This window comes from Gallinula chloropus (genome assembly GCF_964237585.1).
Source record: "Gallinula chloropus genome assembly, chromosome: 1".
Classification (NCBI taxonomy): domain Eukaryota; kingdom Metazoa; phylum Chordata; class Aves; order Gruiformes; family Rallidae; genus Gallinula; species Gallinula chloropus.
In genome coordinates this window covers 92,576,541-92,594,275 of record NC_140085.1, presented here as the reverse complement: position 1 = coordinate 92,594,275, position 17,735 = coordinate 92,576,541, and the positions used below count along the sequence as shown (strand labels likewise).

Below are 17,735 nucleotides of genomic sequence, written 5' to 3'. Positions count from 1 at the left end.
CTTATATTGCAACCCTGAAGGCATACTTTCTCATACTGTACAAAGTAACATGGGTAAAACATCACTCAGCACATCTAAATGCACGTCTATATATGTAACCATTATACATACAGTCACACATCTGTTTTTCTCTTGCTTTCAGAATGGTACAGCCTATTAGCATAGCTTTGTGCTTTTTACATTAATTTAAGCAGGTAAAATCTATTGTGCATGCTGATAGCCTTTTATTTTCCCATTTCCTTGAGAAAGTGATAATGAAAAATGATGCTTTGAAATTGAGAATTTCATTATCCAAAAAATCTCTTAATGCTGACATGCAGAACTGGTCTAGCAGAAAAAAGCTTATCTGATCCAAGTGATTCATCATCAATTGTTCTCTAATTAAGATGACAATACAGAAAGAGGCAAGCTTACCTTAGCTCGAGAGGCTATTTTTTGCTGTATCCCAGGCAGTTTCCTCTCCTTACTCGCTTGAAAATGGGAAATCCACTTGAATAAAGACAAATAAATACTAGAAGAGTGAGGGATTTAAGGAGTCCTCATCTGAGCTCCTGATCCCCCTGTTTCTAGCGAATCGCAGAAACCTCGATCCAGTAGTAGCTCAAGAGCGACTTTCCTCTCTTCATGTGTTCTGTGGGCTGAGAATCTGCAAGAATAGACCTGAGACGGTGCTGCAAGAGAGAGACAGCGGGGGGACCTTGGCACGGAGTTGGACCAAACTCTAAATATAGCCCAACCCACTTTCCGTGCAGTTCTCTTCATACTCTGGAGGCAGATGACCTTGTCAGAAAACTGACCTCCCAGCATGTCACTCTCTACAAAGAGAGGATCTAAGAGAACAGGGCTGCAATGCAAAAGGACAAAAAAGCAATCAACCATCTGCTTGCAGCAACTGAACGTAGGTATGAGCTCTATTTTTACGGCCGTAGCAACTGATCGAGTCAGAATGTGCTTTATTTGATCGGTTAGACACACGAGCCGCTTGCCAGTTCACAAAAGACCTGTACAGATGAGAGATTGCTTTGTAATTGCTGTTCTTAAATAGAGAGCACTGGCAGAGATGAAAAGCCTGTCACCTCTCCTCCTCTCAAAAGCCTTAGCGCGGCAGAGTGTGTAGTATTTCCTTAAAAGCTTCTGTCTATGAGAAATTACCCTTCCTACCGCTTGCTCTCACAGTAAGGCTTTTTGGGAAAATCAGTTAAATGCACAAACTTATATAGTGATACCATATCAATTTGAGATGCCAGGGTAGCTTGAAAGGGCACCACAACCTGCAATATCGGAGACCCAACTGCAGAGGAACGTGTAGTGTATGTGGAGGAAGGAGTGGGAGAGTAAGAGGTGCAGAAACATACATAACCCTTGGGCCGTAGGTAGGGAACTGCTTTTCAACAGATGTTTTATAATCCGGGGAGTTTTGCCGCTCTAACTCTGTGTGGCGACATGTCAGGGTATTTTGTTCTTAACTTGAAGGACTTTAACTTGGTATGAGCCAACCTGATACTCTGTCAGACAGGGACCTGATACTGCTTCAGAATAAAAAAAGCTGCAGAAATCTGATCAACTCAAAATGTCTCCTCACGTTCTGTGCTACGACACGCAGGAGAGTTGGGATAAAGGCTTGTTTGCAGTATTGCTCTTCAGTGGGGTATATTTGCTGGTGGTGACGTATAGCGAAGTGTTTGCTACGTTATGTGCGTGTCTGTAATTTTCAGGATGCGGAGAAAACCCAAGGAAACGCCAAGGCTGTGACAGCCTGACACTGTAGATGTGTGCCTCTGCAAAATATGCGTGAGCCAAAAAGATGTGAGTGATGTCAGTGGTTAGTAAAGTAGCAATGTGTGTCTGTGTACAGTAATTTGGGCTATTATGTTTTTGCAAGGCATGCTATTTTATTTTTTTTTTTTTAATTGAAGCCTCCTGCTTTTTTGCAAGTTCCGCTGTGTAATTTTATCGTGATTTATCGGCTTGAAGTCCACAGGGTCAGCCAGACTCTGTGTGGTACCTTCGCAATAAGCACCACAGCTGTGAGCCACAGCTGCTTCCCAAGATAGTGAGAGAACAGTAGAAAATCTGAACTGCTGGCAGTGTCAACGGAGACATCGCATCTGGAACTGTACTACGTTCCTGGGCAAAACTTGCTCATGGTCAGACCTAGACTAGAGCCCACCCATTAAGTAGTTTTATGGATTTATCCAAGTTCCTCTTTCTTCCCAGTTTGCCTGTTTTTTCACCATTGTCAAGAATAAAATTTTATTAGGAGTGAATATTTCAACAAGTGAAGGATGCTGGTGTTTGAGGAGAGGACCCGAGAAAGGAATAAGATAAACAAATGCCTCCAGATAGACAGATGTTGAGTGACATCCTAGCACTGTTTAAGTAGTGAAATTATGAATGTACATGATACCAACATCATTAAACACCGATAGCATCGTGTTATTTTTGCTCCAGGGGGGTTCCCTGATGAAATCCAGACCATGCCAGCCAGTTCCAGCCACGCAGTGCCACTGCTGCTTGTCAGCCCTTCTTGCCAGTGCTGGGATAGTGCAAACCCCACAGATCCTCTCATCCAGAGCATGAATGAGTTGAGGGGTAAAGGGGGGGGGGGGGGGGGGGGAGGGAATATGTGCAGCATGAATTGGTGCTCTTAGCTTTCTGCAACAAACACCTGGAGCTGTTTCCATACATGACAGATGGGTAGTACTTTGGAAAAGAGAGAATCACGGTGCTCGTGGGTCCTAAAGCACGGGAATAGTCAGGCTTTGCCAGGAGCTGTGAGATGCGCTTCTTCTCTATGACGGTTTGGGAGAAGGGATGACTTCTTGCTAATACAAATAATGTCCTGGGTGGCTTTGGGGCAGGAATGTTAATTTGGGGGGAGACTTTTATAGAGCAGTGCTCTTTGTGTTTCAATGGCTGTAAATGTTGCTTGACCGACCCCAGTAATGCGAACTTTCTGAAAGGAGAGGAAATGGCTTTATGAGTGATTGTGGTAGTTCTTCAAGAGGGGTGAACAGTATTTTGTTTGACAGCTGTACACACTCAAGTTTTCTTTAGGTTGGCTTTTACATGAGTTTCTACACCACCAAATGGAAAATGTAGTAGGGAATCAGGCCCTAACCTTTCCTAGGCTCCTAACTTGTGTTTGCCCTAAAATGCTGGATGGTCTTTCTGCTTCTTTTTTAGTAGTTTTTCTCTTTGACTACACAGCCTACCATGGTAGCATTTCCTCTGGAATGACTTGGGTTTCCAGGCCCCTGGTGGTTTCCTCTCCCAGGTGCCTCTGTTGGGATTCATAGTTATTTTAAGCCAGCCTTGTGGGGTTCCCCCTCATACAGTTGTACATTCCATAACCAGTATTTGCGAACTGATTTTTTTTCTTTTGATTCAACCCGAATTCCTAGGCACTTGTACTTGATTAAGGAGCATTTTAGAAGCTGAGAGATCTGAACCAGCATGTCTCATCCAATTTTCAACACGGTCATCTGCATTCTGGCTTGCTTCATTCCCCTGCTTTTCAGAGTTGAATGGAGTGTCCTTTTACTATTATAAACAGTTGCACGGTATTATTGGCATCCTTTTCAATGGTTTCTAAAGTGACTGTGGGTTCTTTAATGCACGGCATCTGTCCAAAGAGGAGAAACTCTTTGTAAAAAGTATTACATTTTGTAAATGTTCATCTAGTAGATTTGTAAACAGCCAAAACCAATGCCACTTACAAACAAACAGAGCAGTCTTCCACTTCCCTGTCTCTCTAGGAATACGCTTTTAAGCTGAATTTGGAGATTTAAGGAGATCATTGGAGGTTTCACTATAAAGGATAGTTTTTGAGGGAGCAGAAGAAAAAGTAATGAGGAGACTGCAGGGACTTGTGAATGTCATCTGACACACTCACGGTGTCATTGATGAAGGGTAGTAGAACAGACAACAGATCTGATTTGCATTCTGCTGATGTATCACTGTATCTTCCAGCTCTGGTTGCTCTTGTTTGGCAGGCCCGTCATGAAGAAATTAAGTTGGATGACATACAATAAAAGGGCCTGTCATATTCCTAACATGTCTTTCTGTTTGCCCTTTGCTTGCCATGGGTTTTAAAACTACAGTGACTAAATGAATATTGAGTTCTCCCTTCTTCCCTCGGTGATGCTGTTACTCCTTGTTCAAGGCAGTGCTAGGATGTAAAATCCAACCCTTGCCTTGCAGAAAAGGAAGGGGGTTTCATTAGGAGGAGGGTGGCCTAATACTTTTACACCTGATCAGTCACTTTCTGTGAAATTTTTTTCTAACATGTTTCTGTCTTATTAGGCAATATATAAAATTGAAAAAGTCAAATTATGAATAGGCCTGAGGTATATTCAAGCTGGGCCTAACCTTAATTGTGCAAAGTTCATTCTTCTGTGCTTACAAGTGTACAACAGAGGATTTCCTCTGGTCTCACTCTCTGATATGCCCTTTATTTTGTGTTTTGGTTCACTCCTAGTGAGCAGGTCAAGATGTGTCAAAAATTAGTTTGGAAGCACCTGTTTTGAATACAAAAGAGAAAGTGTTAAAAATAAGGGAGAAAGGAGAGGTGGTTCTTAGAGCAAGGCAGATAGTTGCACCCCTGGGCTAAAATTTTTCCGTCGTATCAGATAATAGCGAAAATTAATTTGATATTATTGCATTAAGACCTGCTCTTTTTTTGCTTGAATAGGTAGTGATTGTAATTTAAATGCCATTCAGTGTAAGAAAGAGGAACCTAATCTGAATATCCTGCCACCAGGTAAATCAGGAAAAAAATGCTGCTTGTGGCAGATGAACTGCTCAGGGAAGGAGTTCATATTTTTCTACGAGTGTTGTCTTTGCAGTACAAGCTATTGCCAGTACTCAAGAAACTGTCCCAGGGGATTCCTACAGACTGTTTGCAAGAAATTCTGGCTTAGTTCAGGCTCAGTCTGGATGGGCGGGGGTTTGTGCCATCTGAATGTTACCTGATGGGACAAAATTAAGGTGCATTTGATTCTTTGGTAGGACTGTGTCTCTGTTTCTGTTCAGTCCTTAATTCATTGAGGTGGGAGGGGAAAACAGTACCCAGATCCCTGGGGACTGTTGCTGGTTTGGGATGATGGAGCACTGGTACCACGTGTTATTACCATAGAGATTATCTACCCAGGCAGGGAGGCAGCTCCGGTTGTTTTGGGACGGGCTGACAGGGAAAGCCGACAAAGGGATGGGAACTAACTGGTAGTCACCTGCAACAGAGCTTCAAGTGTGACTTCTTAACCTCCTAGTAACAGTATCAGATCCCAGTTAACTCACAGTTTTTTCTCTCTAGTTCCAAATGGTCAAAATAGCTGAGTATTTTCAGGCCTTAGAGTGAAGGCACTTCATTTGGTTCATGATACTGATCAGAAAAGTATGAAAACTTCATCAGTGTCTTAAAACTGGAAAACTGGAGTTGCAAAAAATAAAATTTAAAAAAAATCATAAATTTTTGAAGCAGCACTTGTGCTGAGCCTTATTGTCATTCTTCCATTCATCAAAGAGTTTTACTGAGCTGTAACATTATGTCTTCTGATGCAATTAAATACTCATTTTTCATTTCCTGACAGTATATGTGTTCTATTACTGATTTCTAAGACTAAATCTTGTTTTACCATGCCGTTTAAAATGATTTGGCTAATCCTTATTCAAGGAGGTGAGGGGATGATTTTATTTTATTTTATTCCCCTGTAATCTGACATCTAGATTTCTCAGTTATACCTGTGCAAATGCTGTGTCCCTGTGATGGGGAGAATTATTTGTCTTTCTGAGGGTGTCTTTCTAATTTGGTCAGTGCACTTTAAGAAATGGACAGGGTACTGACACTGTTGTAGCTATTTTTGATGCAATAGTTTAGATTATTTTAGATGATCTTCCTGGAGGCCAGGTTACCTTTGTAACTGACATTTTAACTCATTTACTAGCAATTTCTAGATTCTAAATCTCTTTTACTAGCAGTTTCGTGGTAAGTAGCCAGCAACTGGTCTGAAGAACCATATTAATAAAGATTCACATTCTTAGCCGTTCCATGTGGCTATTCTGGAGGTCCCCGAAAGAGCTGTTTGGCCAGGTGGCTTTACACCTTGGGCTCCAGGGTATCTGAGCTATTATTAGCTCCCTCTCAACAGGACTTAGAGAGGATTGTCCCCACAGACATGAAAGAGATTCTCCTTTTGAAGTTAGCGGTGCCAGTGGACACAGAGCTGAGTATTTGGGATCTCTCCAGGTGAGGCTTTGAACTGCTGCTTGTCCATTGCCACTCTGCAGTACTGGCTTCCATGCCTGCTTCTCCTGCTGCCACCCTGGCAGCTTTCCCTTTTGTCAGGGAAGTAGTTGAGCTTAAAGTGCGTTAAAATGTTAAAAAGTATATAAAAATTATATGTTATTTTCTTAGTTAATCAGCCCCCCAGTCACAGCTCTTTCATGGAAAATACCTCCTCTGTTCCTTTGGATACTGGTGAGCCGTGTGGCAGGACCCACCCAAGCTTCACCTTTCCTGCTGCCTTGCAGAGTTACTTTGTATGTTAAACTACTGTCGTCATCACTTTTAGGCCAGTTACAGCACAGCCATAGTGGGAAAGGGGAGGCTTCTCAATTAGGCAAGGATGAACAAGGACCTGGGAACCAATTTTGCTGAGAGCTGTTACATTTTACAGAAGATTAATTGACCTTGCACTGTGTGTACCTGACAGGATGTGCAGGAGAGATGCAGGGAGAAAAACTCAAAGCAGTGCATTGACATTAAGATTACTTAATCTGATTCACTGAAGATTTAGGCCAGTTCTTAATGGCAAAACTATGACAATAATAAGGAAGTCTCAGGCATCAGTTTTACTCTTTTCCCTGACCTCCTCTCTGCCCCTTTCCTCCCTTCTTCCCAAGGAAAAAGAATCTAAAATGGTAATTAAGAAAAAACTCGGGATGTGCCCAACTCCCTTGGCATTTTACTCAGCATCAAATATTTTTCAATCTGATGAATTTAAAGCTGGGAGCCCTGAGAAGTTTTTTTTTTTGCCTGGATTAATGAACACAGATCAGTACTGTTTAATCAACCAATAAATAAAACCAGCCTGCAAAGCAGCCTGAAATTAATCCATCATAGCATGCCCAAACTGAATGAACTGTGCCCGCCTGCAGAGTCATGACAAGCACATATTTTCCTATAACGTATCTGAAACTAGAGAGACTAGCAAAAAAATTCCACAGTGCACAGAATTTTTTGTTAAAAATCAGAAAACAGAGGCTTTATTTAAAGTCTGGTTTCAGATATGAGGCAATTTTAGAATGTTTAGAAGAAGATGGAAGTCAGGGGGAAGAAGCAATTTGGGAAAGGAATAATAAATGGCATATGAACTTTGCTTTCAGGTAAGTAATTCTAGGTTAGGACTGATATGTAGCTCTGATGGGAGCATAAGGAAGAAAGCAGGGATTTCTGTTCAGAGCCAGAGACTCTTCTGTCCCGGAATGTGTCTCTGATTGTGGGCAGTGCCAGATATGTCAAGCGAAAGTTATGGGAGTCTCCCTCATGGACACATAAGGCAGGCTCCCTCCAAATCCTATTGCAGAGATTAATTTAATGGTAAGAAATGAACTTGTCCTGTACTAGCCTCTGTCACTGGGGAACTTCTGGATACCAAATAAGATGTCTGATCTCACTAGCTTACAGAAATTTTAAAAAAGAACCAAAAAAACCCACCAAAAAATCTACCAAACCCCAAACAAACAAAAATCCTAGTGGAACTTGCTCCCTCTGTTATCTTTGAGTTTGTATGCAAAATATTACTATTTTTTTATTCCAAGCTTTCTTTTTAATGAGATGTTCATTGTTGCTATACTATGAAGAGATGTTAGCACTATGCCTCCTTTCTCTCTGGAAAAAACCCTTCCGTTCTCTTTACCCTCTCTTTGTGTGAGGAACTTCCCATTATTCCTGTGAGCTTCATTTATCTTTGTTTCAGTCGTAGGCTGGTTTGAACCACAAGTCACATTTTCCAAAGAACTTTATTTTCTGTTCCCTTTCAGTTATAACTTTTTCTTTATTTTGGGGTATTTGAAGGTACGCTGCCTAGAAGAGTTTCACATCTCAGTCAACTTTAGTCCTTAAAAGCATTATTTATGTTGTGGCCACTGCAATTCCTTTGTCAAGCACTTCATCAGAGTGGAAAAGTGGCACGTAGTAATGTTGAAGAAGCTTAACAAGCAGAAACATGTATGTGCTAGCTGGCTTGTACAAACAAAATTGTATTCACATCAAAACGTGTTATTACAGAGTCACAGAATCATAGGAGTTGGAAGGGACCTCCAGAGACCATCGGGTCCAACCCCCCTGCCAAAGCAGCTCCCTAGCTCATATTGCACAGATAGGCATCCAGATGGGTCTTGAATATCTCCAGAGATGGAGACTCCACCACCTCCCTGGGCAGCCTGTCCCAGGGCTCTGTCACCCTCACTGTGAAAAAGTTCTTCCACATTTTGGTGCAGAACTTCCTGTGCTCCAACTTACAGCCATTGCCCCTTGTCCTGTCTCCACAGACCACTGAAAAGAGGCTGGATATTTGCCCATGTCCCACACTTGAGATATTTATAAACATTAATAAGGTCCCCCCTTAGTCGTCTTTTCTCCAGGCTGAACAGTCCCAGCTCACTCAGCCTTTCCTCATAGGGAAGGTGCTTCAGGCCCTTCATCATCTTCGCAGCCCTTCTCTGCACTCTTTCCAGGAGATCCCTGCCTTTTTTATACCAGGGAGCCCAAAACTGAACAATGACCCTCTATGTCTTTAAAGTCTTGTCTGCCTTTGAAAATGCCAGTATGAATAATGAAGCAAATATGCATTCTTTGTGAATGTATTAGTTAATAGAGGTAATAATTAAAGGGGAGTTTTCATTTGCACAACGAAGGAGATAGATGAAAGTCAACATGTTAATCAATTAGGTTCTGCATTTGCACCAAAGTACTATTAAGGAAGGATTTATGTTCTCTGCTGTTCTGGCAGAGAGTTGTCTCCTGGGCAGCCTGACACCCCAAAGCAGGGTAAGCAGCAGTGGTCTGATATAAACGTGTTTGGGACCTGTGAGCTGGGTGCTTCTGTCTGACTTTGTGAATAACCCCGCTGACATCAAGGTAACTGTTTGCAGAGGAAGGTACACTGTTTAATGTGAGTATGGTTGGCAGAGTCTGGCCCGTGGTGGTTTGGTGCCAACAACAAAACGCTCCTGTCATCACAGGAGCTGACGTGGTGTCACAGACAATCACAGCTCAGAACTAGCTGCTGTCTCGACGAGGACATGAATGGCTGTTTCTGGAACAGAGAAGAAGTCTCACTGTCATATGGAATAGAGATACCTGCATACTGCAGAAAGATGCTCAAATTTGAACTGTTTCCACGGGAGCTTGTTGAGCCTGGGGCTGAACCTTGGTTCTTCTTCTCTTGCTTCTCACTGAAAGCGGAGAAGGACGTTGCATCCTGAAGCACGGTCCAAAACTCAGATGGGCAGTGAACAGGTGTTACATTGTCAGGCTATTTCAGATCATGGAAACCATTTGTCCAGTTTTAGATTGCTACTGGCAGCAGGGTCTTTTAGTTATGAGAAAGAGAAGAGGCTATTTAAAGCTTAGACGACTCCTCTTTGGCTTTTAAAGCACACCAAGTAGGATTTAAGAAACAATGCTTAAAGATCACAGGCAGCTTCTCCTGAATCTATTTTATGCAATTCTAATTTCTTTCCAATGTGAAGCAAATGTGCTGAAAAAGAGCTGGGTCAGCAATTCAATTCAGTGCAGCATGCACAGAGACACTCCAGAATGGTGTTTGAGGCTCAGTGTGGTGAGCAAGAGGGACGAAGAGGTGATTGTTCTGATTACTTTGACACATGTCATCACCCACAGCCTGCATGGATGTAGTGCATCCAGGATCCCAGGTTGGATCTGGTGTGTGTAAAAGCTTGTCACTACTTCAGTGTCCCTGGAGTCAGGGCAGAAGAGACAAAAGTCAGTGATGGGTTCTCAGGCTCAGAAGCTGCCCTATCAAAGTGCAGCACAAGAAATTTCCTAGAAGAAGGGTGGTACAAAGGGAAACAAGCCCATGGTAATGCACAATGGCAACACTGAGTTACCAAGACACCTTTTAAACTTTGAGGAATATGCTAGATTATGTCATTTTTTGGCTTCCTCTTATGAACTATGTATCTGAGGTTTCAGAGTGGCCAGAAGACTTAAGTGGTCAGAGACTTCAGAGAGGAGTAGGGTGGGGAAGGAGCTGCTGGTGTGCAGAGGCTGGCGTGTGGTGCAGGAGCACTTGGACATCCTTGGGAGAGCTGAAAGCCACATTAATTGTTGGCTCTAATGTGAGGACGAATTTTGTTAGTTTCCCAAACATTCAGCTTTCTCTTTCCCCCTGGTTCCCTGCTGCAGGGGGACAGTACAAGCCTAGATGATATGAGGGGTTTTTGTGCATTAATAATAAATTTATAATAACCTTAAAACCGTATCACCACTGGTGATGTTTTTTTAAAAAGTGCAGTTTTGAATACTGTATCCATATTTTTACTTCTGTTGGCCAAGAAACTTTCCCAGAAAACTTTTTTATACCTTCAGACAAAGTATGAACACTCTTGGGACAGTACCAGTGATGTTCTAGCAAAAGTGGCAGCTGTACTGGGAATGGCTGCTCATTCTTCTTCATGAAGCAAATGGCAACTCGGAAGAAAAGTCAATCTGACTGTTGCTTGTCCCTCAAAACTGAGGGAAAATGGCTCATGAGGGCAGGTCCTGGAGCTCAGTGCACAAGTAAGCCTGAGAATTAGACTTGTAACCTCCCCTGCTAATGTCCTTTGAGAAGAGATACCAGAATAGCAATGGCTCAGAGTTTCCTCTGAGGCTGGCTTAGCACCAACTTAAGAGGCAGTTTAATATTCCAGCTAACCTGTGGTAAAGGGCTGCCAGAAGGGACATCCCTTCTCTTTTCCTGCCACCAGCCCCTCACCCCACATGGGATCTGTCATTTGTGTGGCCATGGTCTGTTCAGTCCCAGACTCGATGGCTGTGCCTGCACAGAGAAGGAAGCACACAGGCCAGCTGAGCTGCAGCATCCACGTGGTACATGCGTTGGTGCATTTGCTCTTGTTTTCTTGGTGGGTGACCATTGAAAATTTCAGAATATGTCTTTATCCTCTGACAAGATGCTGCTGTTTCTTCCATGGCATTCCTTTTGGTCTGAATTCAGTTTCTTAATATTTTTATCTAGCCATTTTACTTAGGAGTCTCCTAGCTGTACTGTACAGAAAACGAATTCTCTGTTTCTAAAGCTTCCGTTTGCCAAGAATCTAATCTATATCAAGTAAGATTTCATGATATCCAACCTGCTAAAACATTCAGTGATTTTCTTCACTTGCTGGCTTTCAACTTCACGAACTTTTTTTGAACTCTTTAACAGCTACCACAACCCAACTTTAGGATGCTGCCTGTTATGCAAGCTTTCCAAAGTGGGAAAAGCAGTGGAAGAGACAAGATGGTATCTTTCCAAGCATAGCCATGTACCCACTTCGTTACCCATTCTGTGGTATTAGGATTTTCAAAGCCACTGCCTTACTGACATACAATACATAATGTAATAATGTGTGGATAAATAAAGATTCCCTTTTTTTCCCTTTGTATCCTTTTACTTAACTTTTACATAATTCTTTGACATATTTTTCATGTACTATTTCACTTACCTGTTTTCAATAGGTACCTATTTCAACATGGAATTAGCAAATACCAGTCATAGTTGATTTTCTCTCTTTCATGTTCTTGGGCCATCAAATTACTCTGCTTACAGCTAGCAATTTTGTAGATGCTGTTATATTGTCTGTACTTGGGATGATGCTTAAGAAATTGTAACATTCCTCTTCGTTCAAAATAAATAATCTTGAAGCTGTCAATGTACAACTTCAGAATATGGGAGATTATAATAAATGGCAAAATAGCTGTTGGGCGGAAATATTCCAAATACAGAAATTGGATTATTTGGCTCTAATTACTCAGTTCAATGTATGATAATACTTCTGGCAATGATCAAGGAAGTAATTCAGTGTCCCAAACAGAAATTTCTGCATTTGAATAAAAAATCTTAAGCACTAATATGGCATTATTAGAGGGAACTGTTGCTGTGAATATTTTTTTCCCCAAAATTTCTCTGTAGAAAAGAGGTGTGGAAGAGAATGAATAGAAACATGTTAATTTAAACAGTTTTCTTTGAAAACATAAGCCATTTTAGTCTTGCAGACATTCTGCTTAAATTTGGGGAATGGTACCTTTACCTAATTATTGCATGCAGGAAATGTTTGCAATTATTTTTATACAACAGAATGTTATACCAGTCTTGTAATTTTTCTTCTTGTAGGTAAATGGAGGCTGGGGTGGGTTTGTGTGCATTTGTGTATGGGTTTGGTTTGATTGGGTTTTTTCTTCCTTCAAGACTTGCTTTAGAAGGAAGAGATAACTTATTCTGAAGGAAATGTCAACAAACTTAGCAAGAAATATGTATTTTTACAGAGATCCCATGGACCATAATGGCTTTGGTCTTCAGTAACAGTGCTATTGCTTGTTTTGGGGTCTAAAGAGATTGGTCTGTAATTACATGTGGTGAAGGCAGTGCTGTGGATCCAAGATAATGTTTTACTTGTTCTGAAGTAATGCAGAGAGATGTCATGCAACTTGAGATGTAGTTTATCAAAAACGTCCTTCATTGTTCACTGCTTGGCTTAATTCAAGGGAGGTCTTGGAAAGGTTAGGTATTTGTACCTGTGGTGTTGCATCTGGCAAAAACTTGCATAGAGAGAAATAGATTGCCTGCTGGATGCAATAGTGTGGATAGGAGAGGGAACCTGGCACTTTCCTTAGAATAACTTTCAAATAGCAGTGTTCTAAAATGATAAAAGATCCTGTTACAACAGTTCTTTACCAGTCTTGAGATTGTGTTATTTTTGAGAAGCTTTCAGCTGAAAATGTTATCCCTATTTTTGGAATGCAAAGATAGGAGATGAATTTGAAAAACACTAACAAACTCTTCTCTCTCTCTGTTTTTTTTCATTAGATCCTTCTGATGATGAAGCTGTTGAGAAAGCAAGTGATAACAGGACAGCAACGCATCATGATTCAGAGTCCAAACCTCCTTTGACAAAGAAAAGAAAGCAGGTTTGTTGTATAGAGAAATGACGATGTGTAGGGAAGTGCAGTCCTCCTTGTTCAGTAAAGGGGCCGCTTGCTTTATTTTTTGCATGATCTGGGCATGTAATAAGATACTTTTATTAAATTATTTTGTCTTTTTTGGAAGTGATCACATTCTGGTACATTTCAGTGATAACTTTGCTGTTGTTTTTCGTGACTTGAGATTGGTCTGTCTCCTACAAAATGACTATCTAGTGATAAAAGCCCAGATGGCGCTACATGTCCTCCCCTCTCATCTTTTCCCTTTCCCTGCATGCAGAAGGTCTTGAAAACTGTATTTAAACATTGTACAGGATCTCTACCCAGTCATGTCCCCAGTGCAAGGTCCAAGTGAGAAAGGCTTTTTAGGTCTACATGGATTGATGTTTTCAGAGCCTTGCACTACTGAATGCTCCCTTTAAAACCAGTAGGAACTGGGTTGTTCAATATTACATGGAGTATGCCAAGGAAAAGGCAGCAAGGTCTTTGACAGACAGTGTCACCCCAACTTGAGCAACAAAGAGTCATCTGATTTTAAGAAGTTTGAAGGTAAATGTGTTCTATCTTCCTGATATACTCTACAGGAGAATTGACTGAGTGGCTGTCAAAGAACTCAAATGACATTGGAAGCCATCTCTCCTTGAGGTTATGGATATTAGTTTTGATCCTTAGGTCAATAGCAAATTGACTGTGAGATGCCTAGGCATTTGCCCAAGTGAAAATCGTTTGCAGGGATGGGTTGCTTGGGGTTTTTTTTAACAGAGAAGTATAAACAACATGGTAGCAATTACTATGCTGCTGAGTGTCTTTTCAAGGACACCAAAGGTAAGTGAACCAAGTATCTGAACTGGTTCCCCATTTTGATTAAGAAAGTGAGAACCAAGCAATACAGGAGGGGGCTGTATTGCCTTTGTACGTGTTCTACCAAAGGGTCAGATGCTGAGGACTTCAACTCAGTAAGGATGCTGATGGAGCCAATTTTTAACCAGTTACCTTCACTTCAGCATTTATAACTAAATTAAGATTTTTTGAGAGGACTTGCTTTGCTTTTTCAGGATAACCAGCACAGGTGAGGTGGACTGAGTCTGCTCAAATGTAGCAGAAAGCCTGCTACAGCTCTTCTTGTTGTTTGAAGACTTATCAGTCTGCGCTTCGGAATAGGGTCATTTGATGTTTAGCCACAGAACTCCAGAAGGCAAAGCTTTACTGGAGCTCAGCTTCATGGATGGGTTATTGCACGTCTCTTGGAACAAAACACTTGTAAAATTAGATGTATTTACAGAAAGCTAGTAGCAGTTTTGTAGTTCTGGTGCATATAACATAACCCATTTTACTCATCCCAGCCTTATTCACAGGCTGGAGGAAGCTATCCTGCAGTGGACTTGTCACCTTAAAGCCAGCCAGGAGACAAACAAATAGAATTATGAACATTTATGTGGCTAGTCTGCAGGCTGTCCTCAAGCTTACAGTGAAATGAGGAATTAATGTCCAATCTGAATGTCGCATTGATGTATTTACTTTGTCGCAAACTGCAGAAGTCAGAGAACATGGCTGACCTGGGCTGTAAACTTTCACACGTGCACATGAGAGTGTTTTCACTCTGCATTTCAATTTCCAGTCACTTGGCAATGAGAAAAGTAAAAAAAATATGTTAGAAATATAATACAGGAAATATTTTGTGTTCTGTCTATGATTAACAAACAAGGAATTTATGACATTTTAGTTCATAAATCAGCGGTCTCAGCACAAATTTCCTGTTTTCTGAATTTTAAGAACTGCCATGTAAAAATAGCATAAAAACACAGAGCACAAGGGAGCCGTGTCAAAGCCCAGTAGGTTGTCTGCACAAGAAAAACATGCAAATGACCTTTTCTTAAGGGTGGCCTGCAGAGAGCTACTGCATGCCTAGGTAGGCAACTAACATTTGCGTACAGGTCAGAAGTTCACTCTGGATCAGATGCCTAAGTATTTTAGACTGCAGATCATCAAAGAGGTGTAAGTTTACAGCCATTCACCAGCATGAATTTTCCCTTTGCATTATGGTATTATTTTTAATATCTTAATAAACTGGACTTTAGTATTGCTGGGTTAATAGTATACTATGTATATATATATATATGCACTGTTATAAAAGATAATTTTGAGCATTAACGTGCTTCTCTGAGGAAACAAGGTGCTGACTGCAAGCCTGCCATGTACTTCTGTTGCTGTTGAAAGAAAGGGCTATATACACTATTTTCAAAAAAGAAGCCATGGCATTTAATGATACTTCTAAATATTTGAACAAATGGTTATCAGTGAGAAAATTTGTTCTTTCTTTTGAGAAAATTTTTCAGCTGTGTGGCAGTTTTCTTCCTTTCTCATGGAGATACCAGCTGGGAGTGTTTTGCAGATTTATGTAGAACAGTGCACAATGCATATGAAGGGAGAAATGAGCCCAAAGTGAGTAAGTGGCATTTTTCAATATGCTGAAAGATTGGTAGGTCACTCTAGGGTGGAGAGCCATCGTGTGTACTGGAGAAACGAGACTAAACTTGGACCCTTTCTGGCTTTTTGATTGTTGGGCACAAATTAATCCAAAGGTTTGTTCTCTGCATAAAATACGATGTTGAACATGGAATTTATGCTTAAAACACCTGGCAAGTGGTCTTTGAGTATCTACGGACAGCTGGGATGTGTAAGAGAAGAGCAGGAACTGAAGGCAGAGGGTAAATCTGTTTCAGTTTCAGTGTCTGGGAATGTTAATGGTAGGGATAGGAATGAAGAAATGTATGGTGGTGTTTTAAAAGCACTTGAATTAGAGTAAGGATAGAGGGGTTTTTTTAAAGAAAGCAAAAAGAAAACCAAAAAGCTTATGTTAACCCTGCACCAGTTTTGTTAGCTGACATGAGTTTCTACCTGCAGTCATTCCCTTGATTCTATCAGAGACAGCATGTCTTAATACCTGAGAAAGTCACGGGGACAGATCTCTGTTGTTGAGGCAAGATACAGTCCCTGTCACAACTTCTCATGGGCGAGGGTTGATCCAGGCTGTGTTACATTCCAGCCCTGGTTCTGGAGCTGCTGGCTGTAGCCAGTTCCCAGCCAAATCTTCCCTGGTACTTCCTAAGTATTTCAAACCTCAACTGGTTGCAGGGCTGCTTCAGTAGTACTCCTGCCTTTGCAAGTGCGATGACTGTGGTTGCATCATGGCACAGAAAGCAGGTCATTTGTTTGTGTTGAGCATGGTGATATCCTGGCTGTTGTAGCTAAATTAGCCAGGGGAGTGTGGAGAAAAAGGGAAATGTAAGTGTAATATGAGCAATTAGACTTCACAGAATGCTTCTGGTTAAGGATATAAGTGTGAGCTTGGAAAGGTACAGATGTCTTAGGCAGGGTTGTCTAGTACCAGTTGTCATGAACTGTCCTCCCATTACAGGGTATGTGCAGTGCAAGGAGGGCTCAGAAAGGCTCAGATGTGCTGAGCTTCTTTAGTTTTCCTTCAGCCCCCTTGGCCCTGTTGAAGCTGCCCTCACAGGGGAACAAAGGAGTGGCTTCTTTGGCTTGCAGTTGGTCTCCCTTTTCTGCTGATACTTCTCTTCCAGGCTTTCACCAGGGAGCAGCGCTGGATTTGCTGTTCCTCAGCTTTAATGCTCCATGTGATGAGACTTGTCTGCCGTTTCTCACAGGAGCAAATTTTTCCAGCCAAATGCACCCTGGTACCAAGGAGCATTTTCCTGCAGCTCAGCCTGTTTTCCCACTGCTCTTCATCCAGTCTCTTATTAAGCTCTGAAGCTCATTTATGTAGATTAATGTGCATTTCCATGAAGCAGAAGACCCTAAGAAGGCAAAAGAGATTTGGAATGCTCAAAACAAGGAAAGCCTGTGCTCGCTTCCTCTGTTTTGGACAATTTCAGGTGGCTGTGGACAAATCCTAGCCCTGGCTTATGTGAACAGGGACTCTGGTACAAATGGACCGATTCAGCCTGCTCACTCAGGCAAAAAAAGAGGGAGGGTTAATAATAGCAACATGTGTTGGATGAAGATTGTTCTGAAATGCAGCATGTATTTTTCTTGTGTGTGTTTGACCCTCGCTGTTATGAGGAGACAAAGCACGAATGGGGCAGAACAAATTTGAAACATGTTTTCCTAAATTCTGCATTACAAATGTAAAAGGAAATTGAGAGCATGATTGTTTCCAATTATTTTTGCCCAGGTCCACGGTATCTTTCACTGTCTGGATGCTCACCTTAGACCCAGTTATTTTAGAGCATTATTTGCAAAGTTTAGTAAAACAATCACATACAATAATACACATTAAAAATTCAAAGCTTGTGAAAGGCTCTCTTCATGTTTTCCTCTTGATTTTTTTTGTTTTTAATGTATCAAAATCTGCTTTTCACCATTTTATGGAATTGTGACTATAACCTGTATGGTTCAGAGTTTTTTTTATTCCCCTCTTGGTTACAACAACAGAGATCTCAATTCCAAAATTATTCCATATATATGTAACTGTAAGTATTTGATCCTTCTATAGGTGGGGGGGAAG

General features: G+C 41.3%; 1 protein-coding gene across 1 annotated transcript in view; it reads left to right on the top strand.

The window, feature by feature from the left end:
• Nucleotides 1–805: 805 nt before the first annotated feature.
• CMSS1 (cms1 ribosomal small subunit homolog) overlaps nucleotides 806–17,735 on the top strand; it is a gene marked incomplete at its 5' end in the record, with an annotated part of 31,278 nt that continues 14,348 nt past the window's right edge. Inside the window, 2 exons of the mRNA XM_084261724.1 lie at nucleotides 806–902; nucleotides 13,095–13,195. Coding sequence (XP_084117850.1) covers nucleotides 806–902; nucleotides 13,095–13,195 — 198 coding nt within the window. The remainder of the gene's footprint in view (nucleotides 903–13,094; nucleotides 13,196–17,735) is intronic.